Here is a 25,739-nt window from a genome sequence, read left to right as displayed (position 1 = left end):
AAGTCTTTTTTTATTTTTATTTTAGCATGGATCATTTTTTTTTTTTTTTTTAGCATGGATGGATTTTTTATTCAAATGCAAGAGGCTTAATACAAATGCAGTGACAAAAAATAAGTATAAAATAAAATAAAATACAAAAATAAATATTCTTCAATTTACAGTTCAAATTAGCAGCCCGAGTCATAGTATAAACGTGAGTCTCGTACGACGCGTGCAGTGCCTCTCCGTGTAGCTCCGCCCACACCGCTCCTGGTCCTGGCCCCTCATCAAATCTCTCCAAGAAGCAGCAGAAGCAGCCGCAGCCGCAGCAGGAGGAGCAGCGACAAGTGGCAGCAGTTCACTTGCAGTTTCGACTTGGTTGGGAGGCCCGGGACGGGAGATAAAACATGGAGGAGGAGAAGGGCGACAGCAGCGCATACGGAGTCTCTCTCGCCGGAGGCGGCTTCGACTTCAACAAGTTTATCCGCCAGCCGCAGACCATCGTGCGGGCGCTCAGCCTGGTAAGTGCCGCGGGAAGAAGTGCGTCCGGTTTAGTGCGCGTGACGTGAACAGGTGGACTTGCACTTCTGAACCGTGCAATCGCTCAGGCGGAACATTTCTCAAGCGCTCTGTCTGGCGCGATACGGAGAACAAGGGTCTGCATGGCGCACGGAGCTCCCGGGACGCGTCATGTTGCAGCAGCAGCTGGTGTGTGACAGCGGCCCCGGTGACAGCGCAGGTCAACACGGCTTTGTCACGGCACAGACACAGATACTCTATTTACTCTCATACAGGCTCTTACTATGGGCCGAGCTGTGGACCTGTGGAACAATGGCCTATAGTATTTCTTTTTCTTGTAAATCGTTTGTGTCTTTATTAAGTGGCCTACATTTGGCTAATAACTGATTTAAAATGGTGGCTCCTTATTCACAAAAGGAAGCTTGTAGCAGCATGGGAGTAGGCCTACCACATACCGTCACATACTGTCACATACGGTCACATACCGTCACATACGGTCACATACTGTCACATACTGTCACATACTGTCACATACTGTCACATACTGTCACATACTGTCACATACCGTCACATACCGTCACATACGGTCACATACTGTCACATACTGTCACATACTGTCACATACCGTCACATACCGTCACATACGGTCACATACTGTCACATACTGTCACATACTGGTCACATACGGGTCACATACGGGTCACATACGGGTCACATACGGGTCACATACGGGTCACATACGGGTCACATACGGGTCACATACTGTCACATACTGTCACATACGGGTCACATACGGGTCACATACGGGTCACATACGGGTCACATACTGTCACATACTGGTCACATACGGGTCACATACTGGTCACATACTGGTCACATACGGGTCACATACGGGTCACATACTGGTCACATACGGGTCACATACGGGTCACATACGGGTCACATACTGTTCACATACGGTTCACATACGGTTCACATACGGTTCACATACGGGTCACATACGGGTCACATACGGTCCACATACGGTCCACATACGGTCCACATACGGTCCACATACGGTTCACATACGGTTCACATACGGTTCACATACGGTTCACATACGGGTCACATACGGGTCACATACGGTTCACATACGGGTCACATACGGGTCACATACTGTCACATACTGTCACATACGGTCCACATACGGTTCACATACGGGTCACATACGGGTCACATACGGTTCACATACGGTTCACATACGGGTCACATACGGGTCACATACGGTTCACATACGGGTCACATACGGTCACATACGGGTCACATACGGTTCACATACGGTTCACATACGGGTCACATACGGTTCACATAGTGGTCACATACGGTTCACATACTGGTCACATACTGGTCACATACGGGTCACATACGGGTCACATACGGGTCACATACGGGTCACATACGGGTCACATACGGGTCACATACGGGTCACATACGGTCCACATACGGTCCACATACGGTCCACATACGGTCCACATACTGGTCACATACTGGTCACATACTGGTCACATACTGGTCACATACGGTTTACATACGGGTCACATACTGTCATATACTGTCACATACTATCACTGCTTTGTTAAACCTAGATCACAATTTATATTTGATCCCAACTAAAACTGTTTGTTTACAAAGTCACGCCACAATTTCTTTTTAATTCCAAGATGAATATATTTCTTATCGAAGTGAAGAGTTAATGTGTGATGATTACTTCAACTTCAAGGATAGTGTGTGCCTTGCTATGAATTTGAAAATCTAAAATTGGTAGCAGTAAATATCGGTTATCGGACACAGCACCAAAACAAATATTGGATATCGGTCTCAGTAAAAACTAAATGAATAATAATCCACATTGCACCATCCCAATGAAAGAGGCAAACAGAGTGTTGGAGCATGATGGAGGCTGACCATCGGGAGAAGTGGATAAAAAAGAGCTGCGTGAATATGAGACGTATTGTTTCTGGGATCAGATCGGCCTGCTACAAAATGTCAATCATTCAACAACAGGGAAAGGCTCTTTTGCACACAGTTGATCAGGTAACCAGCAACATTATGTGACCATGTTGATTTAAGGATGGGTCGGCAAGTTTTTATTACCTGTTGCTAGGGACATTTTCTAGATTTGAGCTAAGCTGTGATTTGCAAACCCAAAATAAGTCTGACACAAAGGTAACATGAAACAGGAGCCTGGACAACTGGGGACACACTGTTTCAGGGCCAAGGCTACGCTCTGTGAACAAAAAAAATACAAGACTTGGATTTAAAAGCTTTCAGTGTTTAACTTTTACATTTGTACAGTCCACCAACTCATGGACTCTTCATGGTTCCAAATCTGGCTAAATTAAAAAACATTGGTGCCAAACAAAATTTTACATTTTTTACTGATCAGTCAAGCTTTCAGACAATATGACAAAAGGTGGATCTGCATCTTCTTAACACATATTAAACAAGTTATTACTCTAAAGCAACACGTAGTAGAGATTTACTCCATGTGGTGTGTGTGGTAAACAGTTTAGAGTAGGCAACATGATACAACTTTCCCTGCTGGCTTATTTAGTCTCTATGAATGTGAGGCACAGCTGTCAACTGAGAGATCCCCCTCTTAACTGTGGTACTATGTCCCAATCTGACTCCTTTGCCTTTTTAACAAAAAAATATTTTTATAACAATCCCAATGACAGTCTACAGGTGATCTTATGTGTGTCTACAAACATTATGCTTGAAGGTCAAGAACGGCACAAAAATGAATGATTTGTAAAATGAACCACAAAAATGCAGATATATCACTGTATTTACCTACCTTTTGTTTGAAATATTACACCACAAGCTTCCTTATTTTAAGTAACCCACTTTTTGCATCCTTTAAAACAATTGTAACCTCTCCCACCTTCTACTGAGTCAGTATTGGCACAAGGAAACATTGTCTTCTGTTCCTCATCTGCACTGGTCAGCAGCAGACTCTAATGTTTAGGCATTTAGGGATAGTCTGATGATTCTCAGATTGTTTTGAGACATTTTTGTACTAAATACCGTTCCCAACAATGACACCATAGAACATGCTACCGCAAAGATGGATGTTTTGGTTTGTTATGATCACCACTAAATTACTCCAAATATTGTATGATTTTTTTTTTTTTTTAAAGGATTTTCTAAAAAGTTTTTTAGTTGAGATTTCATTCATTGTTTACTTATTCAACAGCAATTGTAGAGCTTTTGTTATTGGAGAACAAAGTCTAGATGTGATATTTTGTAGGTCACACATGACTGTCGGAGTTGAGTTATGCTTTTGAGTTCTGGCCACATTTGTGTTTACTACTTAATTAAAAAACAACACAGTATTAAGTCCTATTGTCTGGAGCTTTGCACATTTGCATATTTGTCCCAGTTGCAGGAGCAACCATCTGTCCCAAAACACCTTCTGTTGCTTGTGTGTAAATAACACCAAACCTACGAGAGCATAAAACATTACTCCAATTATGACTATAAATTGTTATAAAATAAGTGTATTTCAACCGCTAAATTTGAAAAGAAAGTTAATACTTCATTAAAACATTAATTTATTGTTATTTCACAAATATATAGGGTTCAAAAAGTCTGTTATTGCACTGGATTTTCGCAATCTATGTCTTCAAGTTATACTTGTGCACATCGGGAAAAACAAGTTTCACTTTCCACACATGCTACATAATAAAAATAAATGAATGACTTGACCATGTCATTATTTACACTCCCTCCAAACCTTTGTCATATAGTTGTTTGTATTGTGGCCCTTCTGAGCTTCTTGGCGTTTCCTCTCACAGGAATAGTTGTGATCAGCTCAGTGTGCGTGGTCTGTTATATGAGGCTGGTGGCATCTGTGGCGTCACATGGAAGGCAGCTGAACTTAAACAAGGTCACATGATTAAGGGGTAACCAGAGCAGACCACAGCAGAGCATGGGACGCTGCCCCGCACTGCCTCCCCCCTGACTACTACTGCACACCCTGCTCACCCATTAAGACTTTGACCAGTAGTGAAGGGTAAAGGAGAGTTTCTGTGTGGACATGCACCATAACTGGAGCCACACATTTATGATAATGGGGGAATTCAGACATTGAGAACAAGTATTTCTGGTAAATAAGATAATAAACATAAACTTTTATAACTTCAGACGGGAGCATCACTGTATTGTGTAATATTGTAAATATTGATATAATATTGTCTACCATCTTGTAATTCACAACAAAAATGACATTATTTTTTAACTACTAGTTTGACGGTTCCGTTTATTTGTGGGTTTATGTTTAACGTTATAGATTTGTTCAATAATATAACACATACTTTTAAAGTTTATAACCAAAACATTCTCAGTTTGATTTCCGGATTGGAGGCGAAAGGGAAGTGGAACATAATGCGATGCCAATCGAAAAAGTGTGATCGACCACAGAATCCCAAAATATGAAAAATGAAAACAACACTGACAAATACGGTACTTGTGTTGACCCCACAATATTTTTTTTAATTTGACCTACAGATATATTACATACTTTACCACAAATCATACTTTTTGTGAAGTTCAAATAAAATGTTCAGGCTCGAAAATAGTACTTTTTTTCTATCCTTTTGAAACATAAAAAACAAACTGACATTTCTACACTTCAATTCATAATCAATGCTTCTTCATATAAGACCTATTTTTGATAAATTATTGTTCCTTTGTTAACCTACAACTGAATGTAGGACCATAGGCTTCTCAAGGCAAGGCAAGTTTATTTGTAGAGCACAATTCATACACAAGGCAATTCAAAGTGCTTCACACAGCAGGAAAAATGCATTCAAATCACAAAGAAATTACAGAAACAGAAATACAATAAAATTAACTAAATTAAAAATTATCAATCCAACTGATTTTCTAAACTAATAAAATCACAAACAAAAGAGAAGAGTGCAAAGAAAAAATCCTTTCAGTCATATGCGCAGCTAAACAAAACTGTTTTTAGCTTAGATTTGAACATTGTCAGAGTAGAAGCCTGTCTCACATCTTCAGGAAGACTGTTCCAGATTTTAGCTGCATAAAACTGAAACGCAGATTCCCCATGTTTTGTCCTGACTCTGGGCACCCGCAGGAGGCCGGTCCCTGAGGTCCTCAGAGTCCGAGATGGTTCATATCGCACTAACATATCTGAGATGTACTTTGGTGCTAGGCCATGGAGAGACTTGTACACAAGCAGAGCTGCTTTATAGTCTATTCTCTGAGCCACAGGGAGCCAGTGCAGAGACCTGAGAACAGGACTAATGTGATCATACTTCCTGGTTCTAGTCAGGACCCGAGCAGCAGCGTTCTGGATGTACTGTAGCTGTTTTACAACTCGTTTGGAGAGGCCAGTGAGCAGGCCGTTACAGTAGTCTAATCTACTGGAGACAAACGCATGGATAAGTCTCTCTAAATCTGGTTTTGACACTATATTTTTGATTTTGGCAATGTTTTTTTAGATGGTAAAAAGCTGCTGATGTTATTGATTTGACGTGGCTATTAAAGTTCAAGTCTGAGTCCATTATTACCCCCAGATTTCTAATTTGGTTTGTAGGTTTTAGAGCGAGACTCTGGAGGTGACCGCTAACACTTTCTCTTTGTTTCTGTGGGCCAAAAACGATTATTTCAGTCTTGTCTGAGTTCAGCTGGAGAAAGTTGTTTTGCATCCACAAACTGATCTGTTGGATGCAGTGACAGAGTGAATCTACTGGTCCATAGTCACCTGCCGATAGTGAAACATAGATCTGAGTGTCGTCTGCATAATTGTGATAGGACACATTTTCACTGCGTATCAACTGACCCAACGGCAGCATGTAGAGGTTGAACAGAAGGGGACCCAGGACTGACCCTTGGGGCACTCCACAGGTCAGGGTCATGTGGTCTGAGACACAGCTACCAATTTCAACAAAGCACTTCCTGTCTTCCAGATAGGACCTTAACCAGTTTAGGGCAGTGCCAGTGATGCCCACCCAGTCCTCTAGTCTCTGTAAGAGGATCCCATGATCGACAGTGTCAAAAGCAGCACTCAGATCTAACAGAATTAAGACTGAGGCTTTGCCCGTGTCAGTGTTCAGGCGGATGTCATTTGTCACCTTGACAAGAGCAGTCTCAGTGCTGTGATGAGGTCTAAAACCTGACTGAAAAACATCAAATGAGTTGTTTATTAAGAGGAAATCTGTGAGCTGTTGGTAAACAACCTTTTCAAGGACTTTGCCCCAAAATGGCAGATTAGAGATGGGCCGGTAATGACTCAGTACTGCGGCATCAAGACTGCTCTTCTTTAGGAGAGGCTTTATGACCGCAGTTTTCAAAGACATTGGGAATGTTCCAGATTGAAGCGACATGTTAACTATGTGAGTGAATGGTGCTAACAAACTGTTCAGCACAGACTTTAGAAATCTGGTGGGTAACACATCAAGGCAGCATGTAGATGAACTCAGACTGGTGATGATCTCATGGACAGTTTTGTCAGTTACTGGTGCAAAGTGAGTGAGCTCTAAGTGTCTTGGTGGTTTTAGGGTAATTTTTTGCATTGTCGGATTTATAGCATTTTTAATGCCCTGAACTTTGTCATTAAAGAATAATGCAAACTCATTACACTTGGATGTGGAAATGAGTTCTAACGGCAGCTGAGCTGGAGGGTTTGTTAATCTGTTTACTGTGGCAAACAGGACACGCGAGTTGTTACTGCAGCTTCCAATAATTTCAGAGAAATATCATTCCCTAGTTCTACATAAGATTAGGTTGTACATGTTCAGCTTTTCTTTGTAAATCTCTTTTTGAACCTGGAGCTTTGACTTGCGCCATTTCCGTTCAGCCCTGCGGCACTCCCTTTTCTGTGCCCTGACCGAATCATCATTTCTCCAAGGCGCCTTCTGCTTATTTTTAACCATTTTAGCCTTTATAGGGGCGATGGTGTCCAGAACATTCAAAACACTAGATGTAACAGAGTTCAACAAATCATTTACATTAGAACATGAGACATTTTCAAAGTTTATCATTTCCATAAACAGTGCACCTGTGCCATCACTTATGTGTCTCCTCTGAACAACTGCAGGACCAACCGGAGGTTTGGGAGAAACAGACACAGAAATGATCAGATAGAGCAACATCGATCACATTAACATTTGAAATATTTACCCCCTTTGTAATTATGAGATCTAGAGTGTGTCCTTTGCTGTGGGTGGGGCCTCTCACATGCTGAGTAAGACTGAAGGTTTCAAGGACAGCATCAAGCTCTTTAGCGTTTCTGTCACAAATATTATCAACATGCACATTGAAATCACCTGTAATGACCAAACCATCAAAGTCTGTGCATATGACTGAAAGCATCTCAGTAAAATCATCAATAAAACTTTGGCAGTGCTGGGGAGGCTTGTATAAAACAATGAAGAGAATGGATGGAGACCGTTTTAGCTCCATTTTAAAGGATACATACTCAAATGATGAAAACACCCCAAAAGACAACCTGCGGGTAATTATTTCATCTCTAAAGACAGCACAGACTCCACCCCCTTTTTTGTTTTCCCGTGTTTCAGATTCAAACTTAAAGTTGGGTGGAGCAGATTCTATCAGAACTACATTTCCTGTGTTTTTGTCAAGCCATGTTTCAGTTAAAAACATAAAATCAAGATTATAAGAAGAAATAAAATTATTAATTAAGAGAGATTTGTTACATAAGGATCTGACATTTAGCACAGCAAGTTTCAGACTAGTTTCAGTGGGACTGGGCTTTATCTTTTCACAGGGAATATGAATCACATTTCTCAGATTGGGCCTGACTCGCATTTTGTTTTTCCATCTGTGTGATGATGTGACTACAGAAATAGCACTAGGGGGGGCTCTTTTTACATAGGGCCCCGGGTTGGTTTGATTTTTAATGTGACAATAAGTCCCGGCAACGCTGAGACCCAGTGCATCCTAGCTATGGGAGATACCAGGTGAAAGTCGAGGTTGGATGGGTGGTGGGGCTTTTGTAGCCAAGGAGAGTTTGGGACCAGGTGAGAGGCGAGGGGGGATGGGTGGTGGGGCCTTTGTTGGTGTAGTCGGCTTGTGCAGTGAAGAGTTGATAAGTATTGGCATAGCCCTTGCTATATTGGGCGTGAGTGGAGCCATCTTAATGCCTTATTTGATCAGACTTTCAAAATGGCTGGGAAGGCCCATGGGTGAGAGTGGAGATGAGAAGGAGAATGATGAATCTTTAGTGGGAGTAGATGTTGCAGGGGGAACCCAGGGCTGGTGTGAAGGCAGGGGCGATGACAGGGATGTTGTTGGGCTTGTCACAGATGGGTCCAAGGCCTTTGAAGATTGTTCCTTTGCTGGAGGCGGTGGAGGTGAATGTGGAGCAGCTGGAGCTGAATCCTTTGCTGGTGGTGGTGGAGCAGCTGCTGATGAATCCTTTGGTGGAGGCTGAGGTTGTGGTGCTTTTGATGTTGAAACATTGGCTCGGTCTCTGGCTGATGGAGCAGGAATTCTTCTCTCATTCCTCTCTTCTCTGACCATCTGCTCAGGACCCTGTCCAGGCCCAGTCCAATTCCTCAGAGCGTGGAGCAGGTTCTCTGTCAGCACCCTCACTCCACCTCTGCATAGGTGGGGGCCATTTCTCTTAAACAGGGCCTCTCGTTTCCAGAATAGATAGAAGTTCTCAATGTAGTGTAGTCCTCTCAGGGAACACTCTTTGGACAGCCATGTGTTCAGCTGAAGAAGCCGGCTAAACTTGTTTATCCTCCTGTCGATGTTTGGAAGAGGTCCACTTATGAATGTTTTGATTTCCATTTTATCAAGCACGTCGAATAACTTCAAGAAGTCTTTTTTCAAAACTTCAGTCTGTTCCCGCCGCATGTCCACTGCACCCACGTGCACAATCAGCTGTTTAGCTCCTCCATGCTTAGCCATAATATTTGGAAGGAGTGACGTTATCTCAGAAACAGTGGCGCTTGGAAAAGAATGTGTGTTTATCTTTTCATGCGTCAAGTGACTTATCGCGCCGTCCCCAACCAAAACAATCTGCGTGACCTTGGCTCCTGGCACAGATCCTCCTCGCTGTATTTTGGCCACGTCATCTTTCATTTTTTCATTTAATTCCATCTCTGAAAGTGGTAAAAATCTGTTGGTGAGCTGTATTTTAGGTGACTTCACGTTATCTTTGTATCGTTTAGGCTTTGCTCCAAGTTTGTTCCAAGAAACAGCCTGGACTTTCTGGTTTTTAGACAGTTTTGGAAACGACACAGTCACTGCGGTTTAGGTTGAAAGTAGCAGTTTTTCTTGTAAAAAGTGTGCTCTTCTTACCGTCAGTTGACACAGGAATGGTATCGTGAAGAACTTTTTCAGATTCCAAAACAAATATCCGTGTTTTCAGCTCATTAATTTCTTGTTGATATTTCCGACAGCGTTCACAGTTCTCCCTTCTTCTCCCGGACATGTCGCTGGCGTCAGATATGTCCTTAAAACTGGAAAAATGTTCTCAAAATCCTTGGTTTACTTGAAAAAGTCTAAAGCAAAAATGTTTGGAAGACAAAAACTAAAAAATAAGAAAATAATAATAATTAAATAATAATAAAAATAAATAAGGAAAGCAGCGATAGCAAGCGGAGCGAGCAAAAAAGCGTGTGCACTCTTCGGAAGGATATGACTCCCAAGGGCATCTCGGCTAAAGAATACATATTTTTTTTGTTTTCCTGCGTTCTTCCTCAGATCTTTGCGCTGGTGGTGTTTGGGACGATAACAAACGAGGGCTACATTAACCCCCCCACGTCACAGGAGGCGCGGTGCATATTCAACCAGAACGACTCGGCCTGTCACTTCACTGTGGCCGTCGGAGTCATCGCCTTCTTAGCCTGTGGGGTCTTCACGGCGCTGGACATTTACCTGCCGTTCGTGAGCAGCGCACAAGACAGGAAATACATCGTGCTGGCTGAACTCGCATTCTCAGGTACATTCATCTGTTGATTCCTGGGGGGAATCAGGATGGGACTTGGATCCATGCGATTGAATCCCTGTAAATGGAGTTTCATGTCACAGTGCATATTTTAAACACATTCAAAAGTAGAGCTGCAATAATTAATCGTGACTAGTCGACTACTGAAATAATTGTTGACTGTTTTATAATTGTTATACGTTCTGTGGAGAATAAACAAGATTGCCACACATGCCATTAGGAATATTTGCTGGTGAATATTGTGTCACCAAAATGGTCGTCAGCCCCGTTCAAGAGCAGTATCATTTAAGAGAGGACTGAAATTTGAACTGTTAACTTAAGACGTGCATTTTATAACGAGGAATAAATTATGATTGCTCAACCCATCTTCAGACCTCCCCTCCTTTCCAAAATCTATGCTTGAATCTATAAATGGGATGGTATTTGGCAGGTGGGATCAACACATACCATTGTTGTTGTGATCACTGAACCCATTTTCCATGAGACTGTTCTTATCAGTATCAGCAGCTGGACATCTGAATACTCTTTCATGTAGAGACCAAAAACATGCATTTGTAGTTTGGTGTTGATTTAAGCATATCTCGCCTTGTGTTTAGGGCTGTGGACCTTCCTGTGGTTTGTGTGTTTCTGCCTGTTGGCCAGCGAATGGGCTAAGACTCATGTGGTCATCGGGATCCCCGTAGAGGCGGCGCAGGCGACCATTGCCTTCTCATTCTTCTCCATCGCTACCTGGGTAAGTTTGTTGTTTATGCAAAGTTTAACTGGTTTAGTTGATTTAAAGCTGGAAGAAAAGTTTGTTGTACATTACCACGGAATTTCAAGTATTGTGAGTGTAGTCTTAAAATCACATAAACACAGGAATTACAAGTGCCAAACTAGAATTCATGATGTTATGTGGCAAAAAAAATCCTGATTTTTGTCTTGATTATAGGGTGACCATCCTGTCCCTCTTTTGTTTGTCCTGCACAGCCATTTAGGCCCCTGTCCCTCGTCCCATTTATAAAGAGAATATCACACTTTTTCATTACATACATGAATATACACAAAGAAATGAAGCCTTTTCTGGTGTACTGGGCTGGCATGCAAGGTTCACGTTGCTATTCTATTCTATACTCTGTGGGTTATGATAGATAAAAACTGAAAATCATGTTTTTTTGTTTTTTTACAATAATGATCTCTAAGCTTGAAGCTGATCTGTCTCCTAGCTGGTGGAGAATAAGGGACACACTATGGGTGTGGGGGATTTGTGACATTTTGCTCTGCAAAATTGTCAATCCATTACTGACCCAGGATTAAACTAGGACTAGATACCAACTCTGTTTGAACGAGGTCTAACCAACTCTAAACTAGTTCTACCTAGAATTAAACAAAATAAAACATATTTCTCAATATTTAAAAAATGAGCAGCAGCCCAGATCAGATTCTTTGGAGGACCAGATCTTGCCCCGGGCCTAAGTTGGATAGGCCTGGTCTATGATACTGTGTCCGTCCCTCTTTTTCCACAATGTGAGGTGAACACACTAGTGTTGAGGAATGTTTTGTTGTGCTCTATTCTTGTGCAAATACAGCTAATATCCAAAACCCCAACATATACAATTTGCTTTATTTGCAATTGAGGATATATTTTTGTTGATTCTTAACTCTTGAGTTTGAGTCAAACATTCTAACCCCAACAGCAAGAGGATGAATGCTTTAAACATTGTTGCAGTGTTGAGGACACAGCTCAAGGGAACTCTTATGAAAACCTTGCAGTTTATAGAGCTGAGCTCGCCAATGTTTATGTTTAGTACATTGTGTCACATCAGAGGAGTCATTTTATCAACAGAAATATGCTCACATTACTGTCCCATTTCAGGGTATCCTCACCTACTTTGCCTTGGCCCGATATCGCCGAGGGGTGCATGATGTGACCCTTCACACCGAGGCCCCATCAGATCAGCATACCTCCTACCCGCCGACGTACGCCCCTGCATCCTACAACTCCACGCCCTACAATCCCACCACGTACTCCACCTACCCCTCCAGTGACCAGCCCGCCTTTGTCCCCAATATACAGCCAACGGTAGACTCTGGGTATCAACCACCCAACTATTAAGGGCAGAGTGGGTAAAGAGTGTATGGGCAGTGCCACTATGAAGAGGCCAGAAAAAAAGACTTTAAATCAAATGTTTGTGTTTCTGGATAGACCCTAACATCTGAGGGGTTTCGGGAAGACTGTTTGCTAACTTGAACTTTACCCTCATGCGCCGACACTAAAGATAATGATTAGACTCTACACTGGAGGTCAAAGGTAACCGACATTAAAATACTTTTGGCAGAAAAAAAAGTCAATTTGTCTTGACTCTTGTAAACATTTGTTCTTTTATACATGTTAATATATAAAGTGCCATTTTATTTGGTCTGATTGCCTTTTTGGGTTTGTTTGATATGTTGAAATAACATTTAGCTTTAACACTTTAGTTTGAAGGTACGGCACAAAAACATAGGGTTGGGAATAATTTGTTTTGATTTCAGATCATAATTTTGGGGGAAATTGATTCAAATCTGCTCAATATTTTGGCAAAGCTCCATCGCTTGCTCTGATTGAAAACTATCAACATCAGCCATAAAAAACTAAACATTTTAGTCCATCTTTATGAAACTGAGGGTTCGGCACCTGCTTGTCTCCATAGATATTATCAAAATTGGAGAAGTGAGGCTACTACAGTAAGGTGTGTTTTTCTTTTTAAACAAATTTAATTGGAAAAAAATGCAAGATGGCTGGGTTTAATGCCATACTGAGGAACATTTCTGGCAGGTAGGTGGCAGACCCTCCAGAAGTTACACTGCACCTTTTAAGTTTACTGACATAAACTTGAATAAGTAGAAACAACTAATCATTTAAGTGAATACAATACTTTTAACTTGTGTTAGTGTTAGAGCAGTACAAGTGTGAAGAGGCCTTTTCACAATGTTTGAGTTTATCTTTGCAGGAATAGTTTGCGTTTTATGACCTTTAAACGTCTCAGGACAAGTAGTCAAGAATGAACGGTAGGTCGATAACTCCTCAAAAGACCTTATCCATTTGACTGAGCAGTGACTTATTAACATAATCAGCTGCACTCATGCTCCAGGCTCTGAGGGAAGTATAGGCCCTTACAGTGAGCCTTCAACTCACTCGGCACATAAACATGTGGTGAGTGAAGGGCTGCAAAGATGCACTTGTTTTTGTCTGTTTTATGCATCTAAGAAATGTGCTTTTTTTCCCCTCCCAAATTGCAGATGTAGAAGGTGAATGCCAGAATACTAGTTATTTTGGTCATCAAAAGCACTTGAAGGTGTTGAATTACACGTGCACATACACAGGCTTTAAACCAGTAACCAAGTGCCTTTAATCGTCAACATTAAATGAGGCGCAACAAGTGTAACATTATAATAGACAGAGGTGTAGTTTTAAATCTAAAAAAATAATTTAAATGATTGCATGGGCACATAAAAATGACATTCATAAAGTTCAAGTTGGACTCAGAGGTGCAAACTCGAGAAGAGTTTTCGGGGAATGCTTGCATCCAGAAGTTTTCCCTCCAGTGCTTGTTGTGGAGTCTCCTCTCTGAAGGGGGCGCTGTTCTCCTTGCCCGCCAACCCTCCGTAGCACTTTCTACACGCGGCCTGATACTTGTCTGCTCCTCCTATCACCTCCACCTGAAACAGACAAACATTAGATTTCATGTCCAGAAATATCCTTCTATTCATGGGTTTCAGCCTGAAGTGACAGGAAACATTTGATTTTCCCATTCAAAAGACAGATTTAGTTAATCACTATGGCGACGGTTCCAGATTCTCATAATTCTGAAACATATGGACGCGTTTGATCTTAAACGTGCCCTGTGTAACTTCTTTGGTGGAGGGTTTAGCGCCTGCTTTTCTCCATGGAGACGGATATGTTTAATGCCCTTCTGTGAAACATTGTAGGCAAAGCTGTAACATCTCCATGGATACAAGCATAGAAAATTCAATTCAGTTCAGCTGTGATTTGATGATAAAACATTTTAAGTCCTCAATAAATGTGGTATAGTAATAAAAGATAACAATTAGCGCTAAACCGTATCATATTGTTCATAATGTATTGTAATTTGCTTTGCAGAATAAAATTTAAAATATAACTTACTCTCTTCACAACTCTGACTTGATTGGAGTAACAATTATTAGCAGTCTGCCTGCTAATAATTGTAAACACTACACTGATAATGACTGAATAGGGATGAAGGAGTGGACGCAGAACTCACAATTATGATAAACCTAGTACAAATATTATAGATGCTACTGTATTATGTTGTCTTGAGTCAGTTAGATCGTTCAGACATTGTCCATTCTATTTAGAGGATTCAGGCCACACCGCTCTGCCCTATTAAACAACAAAGTATATTTTAGCCGTGTCCTCACCTCCTTCTCTGCTCCAATCCTCTTTGTGTAGGCAGCTTCTTTATAACACTGCATACAGACCGCGTGAAGCTTGACCACGCTCTCCGCGAGGGGGACAAGATTCAGGATGTTCCCAAAAGCCTGCATTCAAACACAAACACGCAGAGAGAAAACAATCAGCACAACATACTCTGCCTCACTCACACTACAGCGACAAATGAATGTGCATCGGTGTGTGAAAGCTCGTCTTTTTCCAGCCGTCCACGAGGGGTGCAGTGCTTTTGATGTCTGGGGCAACAGTGAGTTTCTGTTTGTGCCTTAACTTTTACTGTATTTGACAAAGAAAAATCGTACTTTTCTTTGGAAGGTCCCATCCAACGCTGCCACAATGATTATTTTCCCTAAATTAGCCATCTCCTCCGCAAACGGAACAGTATCTGGAAACTAAAACAGACAAGTTGGACACCGAACTCAAAACATACTCTGCACAGAACGTGACGTGGACGAAGTAACTATGATGTACTCACAAATTGTCCCTCGTCGATCCCAATGACACAGGCTTTCAGCGCGAAAGTACGCACGTCTTCCAGACTGTTGGCAGACACCGCGTCCATAGTGTTCCTAAAATGCCAAACGAGACTGAGTAAGCATCGGTGGAGAGAAAAGAAACCTCTGTGTTATTGATAACCACTTACTTATCATGTGTAGCCATGCCTGTGTCAGAGTAGCGAGTGTCTTTTGCATATTTAACCACCAAACAGTTGTATTGTGCCACCTGGAAGCGCCGCACTCTTCTCATCAGTTCAGTGCTGCAAGGAAATCAAAAAGGCATCTCACTTTGCTGTTACAGAAGGTTAAAGGTAATGACTCGTATGCAGAAATGTGTAAAAGTCAACAAAAAAATTCAATGTAGAGCTGCAGCAAGTTAATAGATTATTGAAATAATTGTCAACTACATTATTAATACTGGTCTATACACAGGTTACAAAACATGCCATGAGCTGAGACAAGAAGTTTAATGATGCGAAGTTGACATAAAATGACCCAGAAAATGTGTTCATATTGTATATTTGATTAAAACACTATTTTGTCCATAAATGTGCTCCACCAGGATCCTCAAACTTATTCACTTCAGCTTCATCTGGTCAAATTCAGTAAAAATGTTTTCATCATGTGACTTTTGCATTCTAAACTAATCAATTGATTGAAAGAATCATCGATGGGTTTTTGAGCAGTTTTTTTTTTTTTTTTTTAAAGAAAGATAACAATATTATAATAAAAAATGTGCTTTTAATTATAGACTGTTTTCATTTGTTCTTAAATGTCTCTTCATTGGGTAAATGTTTTTATGATTGGTGTGCTGTCATATTTTTCACTTTATCCCAGGCTTGATCTCAATGGGTTCTTAGTAAACAATAAATAAATGAAAAACAACCATTAGTCATTGTGACGTTATTAGGTAAATTTACAAAAACTACTTTACAAAAAAATAAGATTACTCAGAGAAATGTGATCATTTTGCTCGCTTTAATCATCTTCTAGCTCCAAGAATCGGACAACAAACACTTCAGTTACGTGGCAATGACTATTTAGGATAAGTTATTATAGATTTGCAGATTTGTCACCTTAATGACAATAACAGTGGTGTGTCTTAACTCTGAACTAAAAGTCTGTAATAAAAAGGTTTAAGCACTATTTGCTGGCATAACCTGTATAAACAGTAGCGCGTTATTTGGCGGGAAGTCTTGGCGGAATTCAGTGCTAGCTTTGTTTTAAATTCTAGAAATCAAGTGACAGTGAGTACATCAAATGAAATAATGTGTAATGTATGGAAAACCGTATAATTCACTCACCTTTTCCCTGAAAACATGGGTCCAAAGATGACCTGTAAAGACAAAGGACGAGCACAACAGAAAGGAGAATTCAGATTTAAGCTCGTTGATTCGTTTGACAGGTAACGTCACATTAAGCAGACATAAAAGGGGTTGATAATATAGTTGTAAGTAAGCTTTTCTAATGAAGTTGCAGTTGAGGTAAAATATGCAAACCTGTATCTGTCCGCGAGCTTTTTTGGGAGAGTTGGGGAAAACTCTCGGGAAATCCATACAGTCCATATTTTAAGAAGTTTGGAGACAATGTAAACAAGGCAGAGAGAAAAATAAAAGGGTTTAAAACGTATGTACAGTATTTACAGGTGCATTAGCGAAGCATTCGTCTGTTTCAAAGCTCAAAGTTGAAAGTGGCGCGCTCGCAACAGATTTAGAGAATTATAGCAACAGCGGAACTGTTCTGACCAATAGAAATGAAGAGAGAGTCACGTGACTAAGGAAGCCAATCAAATCACTCGTGTTGGGACGTCACACAAGTACCAAAAATACGTGTTCACGTTGAATACTTCTTTAGTTTGTGGCCACTCTTTCTTTTGATGGTATCAAGAATATGGTTGGAATGGGGATGCATCACGTATTTGAGCACTACATTTAGGCTTCAAACCTTTATATTTACATGTGCAGACGCCACCTACCGGTGACTATGATTATTATTAGCGACTCATGAGTCAAAGTCTGGCACGTTTGTTTGAGAAGAGCACACATGCAGCTGGCAGCTTTACGTTTAGGACTTTACTCAGATTTGTAGAAGAAGAACATGCATTGGACCGCGATGAAGAAAGATGTAAGTTTAAATAGTTGTTGTATTCTTGGATATGTTTGTATCATTGATCAACTAACGTAATCAAACAACGCTCATATGTTGAATCATTTGCTGTTCTTTGCTATTGATATAATTCTAGTCGAGTCTTCTGCATGTTCTCTGTTGAACGTTCCAAATTTGGAGAGGTCAGTGGGTGATTGTCGTCGACGCGGTCAGCGGGTGGCGCTGTTTACCCACTGAACAGTCGTCGGTGTTTTGCGGGTTCGTGTGTTTTCATGGCGGCGCTGTAGCAGGTGACAGCCCTCTCTCTCTTTCTCTTGGTTCTGACAGGAGCTGGAGCTGCAGTTCTCCCCGAGCCGCTGGTCCCACAGGATGGCCGAGGACCAAGTGATCCAGGCCCACGTGAAGGCTTTGAAAGAAGGTCAGTCTCCGCAAAACCTCACGGCAATAACTGCATTTGAGATTGAAAACAGGCCAGGTCACTGTTATGACAATTAGTGCCAACAGAGAATGAGATTGAAAGACTTAAACACGTGTGCTGAGACTTTTCATTATTTTTGCTCTATTGTCTCTACATTTGATTCATTTGTGATCAGAGTGACACCACGCATGCCCTACAACCCATGCTGAGAACCAGTCTGAGAAGGGGTTAGGTGGAAACAGGACTATTCTGAACATGGACAGATTACTCAAACATACATGACTCAATCTAAATACAATTTTGAGCAAACTAATGCAGAGGGAACACTATTATAACAAGGTTTAAAGCTAATTAAAGCTGATTCTGATCATGTGTCTCCTTTACGCTGCTGAGATGCCTGTAGCTGACAATGAATGAGGGGCAAACCGTGAGGATGAGGCAAATAGCTGTGGGTTCAAATGCTCTGTGTTGTCTTCCTTTGACGTTCTGCAGGTACTGACAAAGCTCGCGCTCTTGCTCAGACTCTTCTGAATGTGTCGTACGGAGAAGGCGATGGAGAAAGACTGGACGTGTACATCCCCAGCACTAACTCTCTGGGTTAGTCTGGGTTCATTTCATAACGCATATCGATTATCTTACTTACTGACTTTATTCTCTTATAGATATGCCTTTGGTTATTTACATACATGGAGGCTACTGGCAGTTTCTTAGGTACAGTTTATAGTTCATCTTGGTTACTGTTAGAAAACTCTTCCATGTTCATGCTAATGTTTTATATTTGTCAACAGCAAAGAGGAGTCCGGATTTATGGCTGTTCCACTTGTCAGTAAAGGAGTGGTGGTTGTGGCTGTGGATTATGATACAGCCCCCAAAGGTAAAACAAAAAATGTAATCATATTTGAATTCTACTTGATGTCCAAATATATTCATATTGTGTTTTAGGTAATATGGACCTTATCGTTTCACAAGTGCGCAAGAGCGTGGTGTCTGTTGTGCAGCAATATTCCCACATCAGGTAAATATTGATTTTTTTTTTTAGAAAATTAACATGACTGACATTATCAGATTTACCCAGTCTCTTTTCTCTAAAAGTGGTCTGTTCATCTGTGGACACTCTGCTGGGGCTCATTTGGCTGCAATGGTCCTGTCCACTGACTGGTCCCAATATAGCATTACTCCACAAATAAAAGGTATGCTTGAAAAAGATAAAAATGCACTGTTTTTCCCACAGTCATTTGTGTTCTGTTTTTTCTGACAGGCGCGTTTCTCGTCAGTGGTTTGTATGACATTCTACCCGTTGTGTTCACCTACGTCAACGAGCCTCTGAAAATGACTGAGTAGGTTGACTGTTCTTTTGGTCTGAATCCGGCATGTCTAAACTATGGCCAGACTTAAGCCTCACATTATCCTGAGAATGACCTTTTAACAGACAATTTAATATCCTCTACCTTTATACCCCCCAATAACTAACACTTAGTGTGACAGACACGATATTAAGGTTTTTAGACTGAATTAAAGTGTGACACTTTCAAACCTCACAAAAAAGCACCTTTTTTCAACGACTCACAGTCTTGACTGCCATTCTCTGTGGCTCTCTGCTGCGTGCATGTTTCCTCCATGATCTAGTCTAAATGTATTTGCTTTATTTGCAGATATTAATTTCAGACACAATTTTGTCCATCTGCAATGTAGACACATATTTTAAGATGTAAAATTGTACAGGTGCTCACAATATACTTTTCCTGATAACTATTTAGGTATATTACAACTTATTTTATTATTAATATTCTAACTTGCCTAACTAAACACATGTTTTAAGGTACTTGATGGTGTTTTGGGATAAGATCCTGTTTCTAATGTACGTGAATCATATATCAATGGCTGCCTATGTTTACATGCACACTATTTGCACACCCAAATCTGTAATACTCATATTGAATCCTAATGTAAACAGTTACAGCTGATGTGAGTTATCTGATTTATTTCTGATTGTTCACACCAGTACAGGATGCATGTAATTGTACCCACTGTTTAGATGATGTCGCTTATATGCGTCTAATTACAGTATCAGTACACATTTCTCTATGTTTCTGAACGTGTTGATGCATGTACTTGTGTGTGACTTCACCTCAGTCTTTTGTGTTGTCAGGGAGGTGGCCGTGAGAAACAGCCCCACAACCCTGGTCCAGCAGCTGAAGACCTCCTCATCAGGCTGCCACATTGTTGTAGCTGTGGCTGAACACGACTCCCCAGAGTTTCGCAAACAGTCTGAGGAATACTACAAAGTCAGTGCTTCTGACAATAATGACGATACAACCAGGGCTGCAAGGATTAAGAGACAAATTGTGACTAGTCAACTATCAAAAAGAGACTACGATTGTTTTTTATAGTTGTAATTGTTACAACTGTCTGGACTATACAAACTGTAAAACACATTCAAAAATACCCTTTTCCACATAGACAGTGTCATTGTTGAATCAAAATGTCAGAAAAGAATACACTTTTTCAGATTTTCATCAAGAACACACTTTATCTGTAAATATTCTCAATCTAGAAGCTTTCAGTCACCATATTTCATAATTCAACCTTTATTTGGTTGCAAATATTTTTAAAAGGGCTCAATGTACAATATAAAACCTGTTTGTCTAATTGAAAAAATAATCACTGACTTGTTGACTACTAACATTATTGTTAGTGACAGCCCTGCAGTAATATAACTAATAACTAATATAGTTTGATTACATTCTGTCTCTCCACCAAATTATGTTGGATGCAATTTTTTACAATTTGGGGTTATTTCATTTATTGTGAAGAGATAAACTGTTTCATTACACTTTTACACAATATTATTGTTTTACTGTGCTAATCAAACTGCCGTCTGAACTCTTGCAGATGTTGGAGGCTTCAGGTCTAAATGTGACACTGGAGGATGTGCCAAACACAGACCACTTCAACATCATCGAGCGCTTGGTAGACGGGGACTATCACTTGACCAAGGTACGTATTAAGCCCAAAATTGTCGATATAATTAAGGAGAATTAATTTAACATGTTATTCACGGTAATACTTTTCCGTATTTCAGCTTCTTTTGAAGATGATGGGCAAGTGCTGAGTCGAGGTTGAAATGCCTTTGCCGTCTATTTTTCATCAACACCTTTGAACAGTGACAATATCACATAGAATTCATGTAGTATTTAGAGTTAATGTTTATTCATTTGTTTAATTTATGATCGTTTCTGTGACTCAAGGCTATGTTGTAACTGTAGGCTATGTTTACACCCTGTGCTGATGATGAAACTAACCGACTGTCTAATCTTATTGACTAATGTTGATTTTGTCAAGTTTAGTGTTTAAATGTATATTTGTTAACTTAATCTTATCGCTACTGTTGCAGGGCTATGATAAACTGAATGTAGCCCAACCACACTGCAGGTGACTATCCCAGGGAATTTAACTATATTAGCCACACTACTCTGGAAATATACTATATGTAAGTACTGGTTGCTGAGAGAAAAAATGGTAAATAGGTAAATGTTTTCAGTGTTTCCAGATCAGGGATTGAGCATTTATGGAGATATCTGGAGATTTTAAAAGAATGATGAATTGAGTAAAATATCTGTGTGAAATGTACTTTGTAGGACAAGTTACATGCTTTTGTATGGTAATTTGAGCTTTGTGTTTCATCCAATTATATTTGATAAGTTAGCAAATACATTCTTATTCATGGCATGGATCCTATTAAACTGTACTTGGACTGTGAGACAAAGCTATTTAGAACAAAAACATTGTGAAACACTGGCCTTTTACTTTTGTTTTTTTTTGGAAGTTGGAAAAAAAAAACATGATAATATTTACAACTAGAGTCTATTATGTTTGACAACCATCACAATAAATATATCTGAATATAGCCTACTAGTTATTATTATTATTTTTATTAATTAATCAACTATATTTAACCAATCATCGCCACATAAAAAGTATAATGACTTTCTCTTCATGACGTCATTAGCGGTGACATGTCGTTTTACCTGCAGCCATGGGGAGGAGCTAACCAGAGGAGGCTAAATGGATAAATACCTTGCCTGTTTTATCACTTTTGTCCACGATCGTCCGCTTAAGCAGGTAAGAGCGGCACGTTTGCATCCAGACCAAATTTAAGTTAAGTTATGTTATGTTTGCTAGAGAAATGCTAATCGAAGTTGCTAGCGACGTAAGCTAACGTTAACCATCTGGGTGTCGTTATGTTCTGACTAAAACTGAGCTGAAAAAAACAATAACCCAAGGCGTTTCTTGCTGTTTTTATTCGTGCAAAAGATAAATAAGGTATGTGTCATTGAGTTATACGTTAAATACAGTTTGTTTTTGCCGCGTTTAAGCTCACATTTAAAGTTCTCCATGCTGAGGAGTCAACTCTTATGTCAGTGACTTTTGTGGCTCTGTTTCAAGGCTGAACATATGGAGTTTAGGTGTTCTCTTCCACTACAATATTTATTTTACAAAAGAGAGCTTTTATGGGTTGAAATTATTACAGAATAACGGTAAATGACGACTCTTTACGTAACCGTGACTGTCTAAAGCACAGTATGTTCAGTTCTTTCACTTTTGAGTAATAATTATGTAATTGTATGTATGATATCTGCTTTCTATGTCGTTTGATTTGTCCCTAATCTGATGTCATTTTTCGCGTTAATAACTTGTTTTAACGGTGTTTCACTTGTGGGGAAAAGGGGTTTCAAAGGTTACATAATGAACAGTTTTATTATTATGTTAACAGACGACTGCTTTCCCTTTTCCTGTTATTATTGTAATGAAGCACAAACTCGTTTCTTTGCATTTTCAGGAGAAGGAAGAAACGACAGAGATCAGCGTTTCCTATGGGGCACTGGGACCAGGAATGTTTTTGATGCATAAAGTTCTGGGGAGCGACAGTGTGATGACAGAACAATCTACAGAGAGGCGAAGAAAGGGTAAATAATTCACTTCTTCTAGAGATTACAGTGTGACTGTGCTGCGGAGGGGTTCAAGGCATTTGTGGGGCCTACAACGGGGACAAAAAGTTCTTTGTTTCTGGCACAAATGTTTGCTGCCAACTTGTTTTGTGTCAGAAGTCTCTGTGTACTATAGGATTAGCTGTAGGAAAAGAGGTAAGAGGTTACAGGTTACTGGAGTAGACATGCATAGACTAACACAAGTGTACACGGTGTGCCTACTTCATGTCATTTCCAGAGGTAAATGTGTTTTTACGCCTTAAGCCATGAGCGTAAAGGGAGTATTAACATGCATGCGAACAATGGACACACCTACTTGTTGCTCCATCTATTGCATTGTTTCATTGTGAGGTTATTGCATTTCTTTCATGTAAAGTATTCATGCTTTATTGTTCACGTTAAAGCAGTTCTTAATCTGTCAAGCAGAGGGTTTGTTCCCTGTCTAGATTAGAATGAGTAAAATGAGTCAGTTAAAGTCAAGAAGATTGTGCAATTCTTTGCCGTTTATGTGTTTTCCCTTTTACCTGCTGAAGATACTCGGATACTATTTCCTCAAATCAAAAATCTTCTGCCTTTTTTTTTTTAAAGTGATTTAATTGTATGTTATTCCTATATGGCAGGAAAAAAAAACATAATTATGTTAAACATTAAAGTTTTCTCTTCATTGCATTTTTCAGGAAGCCCTAACCTTCAGTGTGGCCTTCAAAGTGAAACTGATGAATCATCTGTATCTTCTCTTTTGGTCTATATGAGAGGCTTGCCCAAGGCCTTCGCCTCACAGATGGCCCCCTCAAATGCTCTCTACCATCCAAAATGGCGGACAGTCGCTGCAGTGACCACATTGGCTTTAGTGCTTATGTTATATCTATGTCAGACAGAAGACAGAGCACAGCACAGTCACAAGTTACACAACCAAGAAGACGTAATGAATGACTTTTATGGACAAGATCCACATAGACAATTTCAACACCAGAGAGGGCAACCTGCATATAATCGTACATATCCACTGAGTCCACCACAGAGGACAAAGGACGGCGTTCGCTATCGGATTGGTTTAATTGCAGACCTGGACACGGCGTCCAAAAGCTCGAAGGAGCAAACCTGGTTCAGCTACATGAAAAGAGGACACCTTACACTTGGAGACAGGCTGCAGGTGGAGTGGGACCCAGACATGGTTACTCTGGAGAGTCATCTGTCTGAGAAAGGAAGAGGTAAATGTGTTGTCTAATCCAACTGCCTAGTTTAACATCAGCCCACAGCTTCTTTAGCCTTTACAATCACTTCTGACACATCATCATGCAAGAAAATAACATCTGTATGTATCTTCATAGTAATCTTTTTTTTAAGCATAGTTATTAATTATTTGAAAGCATTCCTGCGAACCCCATAATCAGAACAAGTGATGAGGATACCATTATATTAATGCGTAAAGACACTTAGCCTTTGTCTATTCATTGCATTGTTTAGGGATGGAGCTGTCGGAGCTGGTTGTGTTCAATGGACACTTGTACAGTGTGGACGATCGCACTGGGGTAGTGTTCAGGATCGAGGGGAGCCGCGCTGTGCCCTGGGTCATACTGCCCGACGGAGATGGCTCTGTATCAAAAGGTCTCCATAGGACTGAGAGTTACATGATCACCTGATGAAATCAGGAGTATTTTAACACATTGGCCATGACTTTGTGCACAGGGTTCAAGGCTGAATGGCTGGCAGTGAAGGACGAGCACCTTTATGTGGGTGGCCTGGGAAAAGAGTGGACCACGACATCGGGAGAGGTGGTCAACAACAACCCCGAGTGGGTGAAGGTTGTTGGTTGTCACGGTGATGTCCACCATGAAAACTGGGTGCCAAATTACAACAGCTTACGAAATGCTGCTGGGATTCATCCACCAGGTAGAACCATAGAATTAATGAGCGTTTGTGGCAAGTATTAAGCTTGCTCTGTTTATTCCAGGCTATCTCATCCATGAATCTGCCGTGTGGAGCGAGAGCCTTCAGCAGTGGTTTTTCCTGCCTCGTCGGGCCAGTCACGAACGCTATGATGAAACGGCGGACGAGCGCAGAGCCACAAACCTGCTCCTGTCCTGCCCCGCAGACTTTAGCTACATAAAACTAAATCAAGTCGGGCCACTCACCCCAACCCATGGCTTTTCCTCTTTTAAATTTGTTCCAGGCACAGAGGATAAGATTATTGTGGCCTTGAAATCAGAAGAAGATGCTGGCAAAATGGCGACATATTTGATAGCATTCACACTGGAGGGCCATGTGCTGATGCCTGAGACAAAGATAGGAGATGTAAAGTATGAGGGATTAGAGTTTATTTAGGGCGAGTCTCTACAGGCAGTTTGCTCTCTCAACATATCAGCTTTCATGTTGGAACAACATCATTGTCCAACCTGCTCCTAAAGATGTTTTATTTTTTCATTTAATCAACTTTCTTCCATAGATTTATATAGGACATAGTTCATTTTCAGTACTATCTAGTTCACTCTTTTTAATACTAACATAAATTAAGCAAAAGGCTCAATCTATTTTTCCGATTTATATTATGCATTTAATTTCTTTTCACAAATGCCTGATTTAAAAAATAGATATAATGTATATTACATGATGAAAAACATGTAACCCATTTTACTTGCAAGTAAGCTACAAATTTCAAATTGATATCTAAATTTAATATCATCATCTGCAGTGTCTCGCCTGGAAAAAATGTGAGCAGAGAAACAAAGATGAATTTACCTTAATGTAAGTGTAATATTGTCTTGACTTATGTAGATACAGTTAAGACTAAAGG

The 25,739-nt window shown here is 40.4% G+C and overlaps 4 protein-coding genes across 4 annotated transcripts; 3 read left to right on the top strand and 1 right to left on the bottom strand.

Annotated features, from left to right (window-relative positions):
- Positions 1-292: 292 nt before the first annotated feature.
- On the top strand, positions 293-12,882 carry syngr2b (synaptogyrin 2b). Its single transcript, XM_072462814.1, has 4 exons — positions 293-500; positions 10,240-10,477; positions 11,080-11,216; positions 12,339-12,882. Exons 1-4 carry the CDS (start codon positions 387-389, stop codon positions 12,576-12,578), a joined length of 729 nt encoding a protein of 242 aa, XP_072318915.1. The 5' UTR covers positions 293-386; the 3' UTR covers positions 12,579-12,882.
- Positions 12,883-13,734: 852 nt separating this feature from the next.
- Positions 13,735-17,148, bottom strand: tk1 (thymidine kinase 1, soluble). The gene is made up of 7 exons (XM_072462816.1): positions 16,933-17,148; positions 16,738-16,769; positions 15,580-15,693; positions 15,412-15,505; positions 15,239-15,328; positions 14,906-15,025; positions 13,735-14,164 (listed from the first exon to the last, which is right to left on the bottom strand). Exons 1-7 carry the CDS (start codon positions 16,996-16,998, stop codon positions 13,988-13,990), a joined length of 693 nt encoding a protein of 230 aa, XP_072318917.1. The 5' UTR covers positions 16,999-17,148; the 3' UTR covers positions 13,735-13,987.
- Positions 17,149-17,503: 355 nt separating this feature from the next.
- afmid (arylformamidase) lies at positions 17,504-21,768 on the top strand. Its single transcript, XM_072462706.1, has 11 exons — positions 17,504-17,557; positions 17,867-17,957; positions 18,450-18,554; positions 18,620-18,668; positions 18,746-18,831; positions 18,900-18,972; positions 19,050-19,147; positions 19,216-19,294; positions 20,107-20,242; positions 20,850-20,954; positions 21,040-21,768. Exons 1-11 carry the CDS (start codon positions 17,531-17,533, stop codon positions 21,067-21,069), a joined length of 879 nt encoding a protein of 292 aa, XP_072318807.1. The 5' UTR covers positions 17,504-17,530; the 3' UTR covers positions 21,070-21,768.
- A 230-nt stretch (positions 21,769-21,998) lies between these two features.
- On the top strand, positions 21,999-25,418 carry cant1b (calcium activated nucleotidase 1b). Its single transcript, XM_072463300.1, has 6 exons — positions 21,999-22,079; positions 22,798-22,924; positions 23,623-24,156; positions 24,413-24,553; positions 24,635-24,838; positions 24,900-25,418. Exons 1-6 carry the CDS (start codon positions 22,023-22,025, stop codon positions 25,268-25,270), a joined length of 1,434 nt encoding a protein of 477 aa, XP_072319401.1. The 5' UTR covers positions 21,999-22,022; the 3' UTR covers positions 25,271-25,418.
- The last annotated feature ends 321 nt before the right edge of the window (positions 25,419-25,739 follow it).

This window comes from Eucyclogobius newberryi, unplaced genomic scaffold (genome assembly GCF_026437365.1).
Source record: "Eucyclogobius newberryi isolate DKJ021-1_F unplaced genomic scaffold, fEucNew1.0.hap1 SCAF_4, whole genome shotgun sequence".
Classification (NCBI taxonomy): domain Eukaryota; kingdom Metazoa; phylum Chordata; class Actinopteri; order Gobiiformes; family Gobiidae; genus Eucyclogobius; species Eucyclogobius newberryi.
This window is presented reverse-complemented; position numbering and strand designations above follow the sequence as displayed.

Coding starts and splice junctions, on each gene's coding strand:
- cant1b (XM_072463300.1), top strand. CDS start 22,023: ATGGATAAATACCTTGCCTGTTTTATCACTTTTGTCCACGATCGTCCG. Junction 24,554..24,634: donor AGATGGCTCTGTATCAAAAG/GTCTCCATAGGA, acceptor CTTTGTGCACAG/GGTTCAAGGCTGAATGGCTG. Junction 24,839..24,899: donor TGCTGGGATTCATCCACCAG/GTAGAACCATAG, acceptor TGTTTATTCCAG/GCTATCTCATCCATGAATCT.
- afmid (XM_072462706.1), top strand. CDS start 17,531: ATGCATTGGACCGCGATGAAGAAAGAT. Junction 20,243..20,849: donor AGTCTGAGGAATACTACAAA/GTCAGTGCTTCT, acceptor GAACTCTTGCAG/ATGTTGGAGGCTTCAGGTCT. Junction 20,955..21,039: donor GGGACTATCACTTGACCAAG/GTACGTATTAAG, acceptor TCCGTATTTCAG/CTTCTTTTGAAGATGATGGG.
- syngr2b (XM_072462814.1), top strand. CDS start 387: ATGGAGGAGGAGAAGGGCGACAGCAGCGCATACGGAGTCTCTCTCGCC. Junction 501..10,239: donor TCGTGCGGGCGCTCAGCCTG/GTAAGTGCCGCG, acceptor GTTCTTCCTCAG/ATCTTTGCGCTGGTGGTGTT. Junction 10,478..11,079: donor GGCTGAACTCGCATTCTCAG/GTACATTCATCT, acceptor CCTTGTGTTTAG/GGCTGTGGACCTTCCTGTGG.
- tk1 (XM_072462816.1), bottom strand. CDS start 16,998: ATGGACTGTATGGATTTCCCGAGAGTTTTCCCCAACTCTCCCAAAAAA. Junction 16,770..16,932: donor AAGCTCGCGGACAGATACAG/GTTTGCATATTT, acceptor TTGTCTTTACAG/GTCATCTTTGGACCCATGTT. Junction 14,165..14,905: donor GGATTGGAGCAGAGAAGGAG/GTGAGGACACGG, acceptor TGTCTGTTTCAG/GTGGAGGTGATAGGAGGAGC.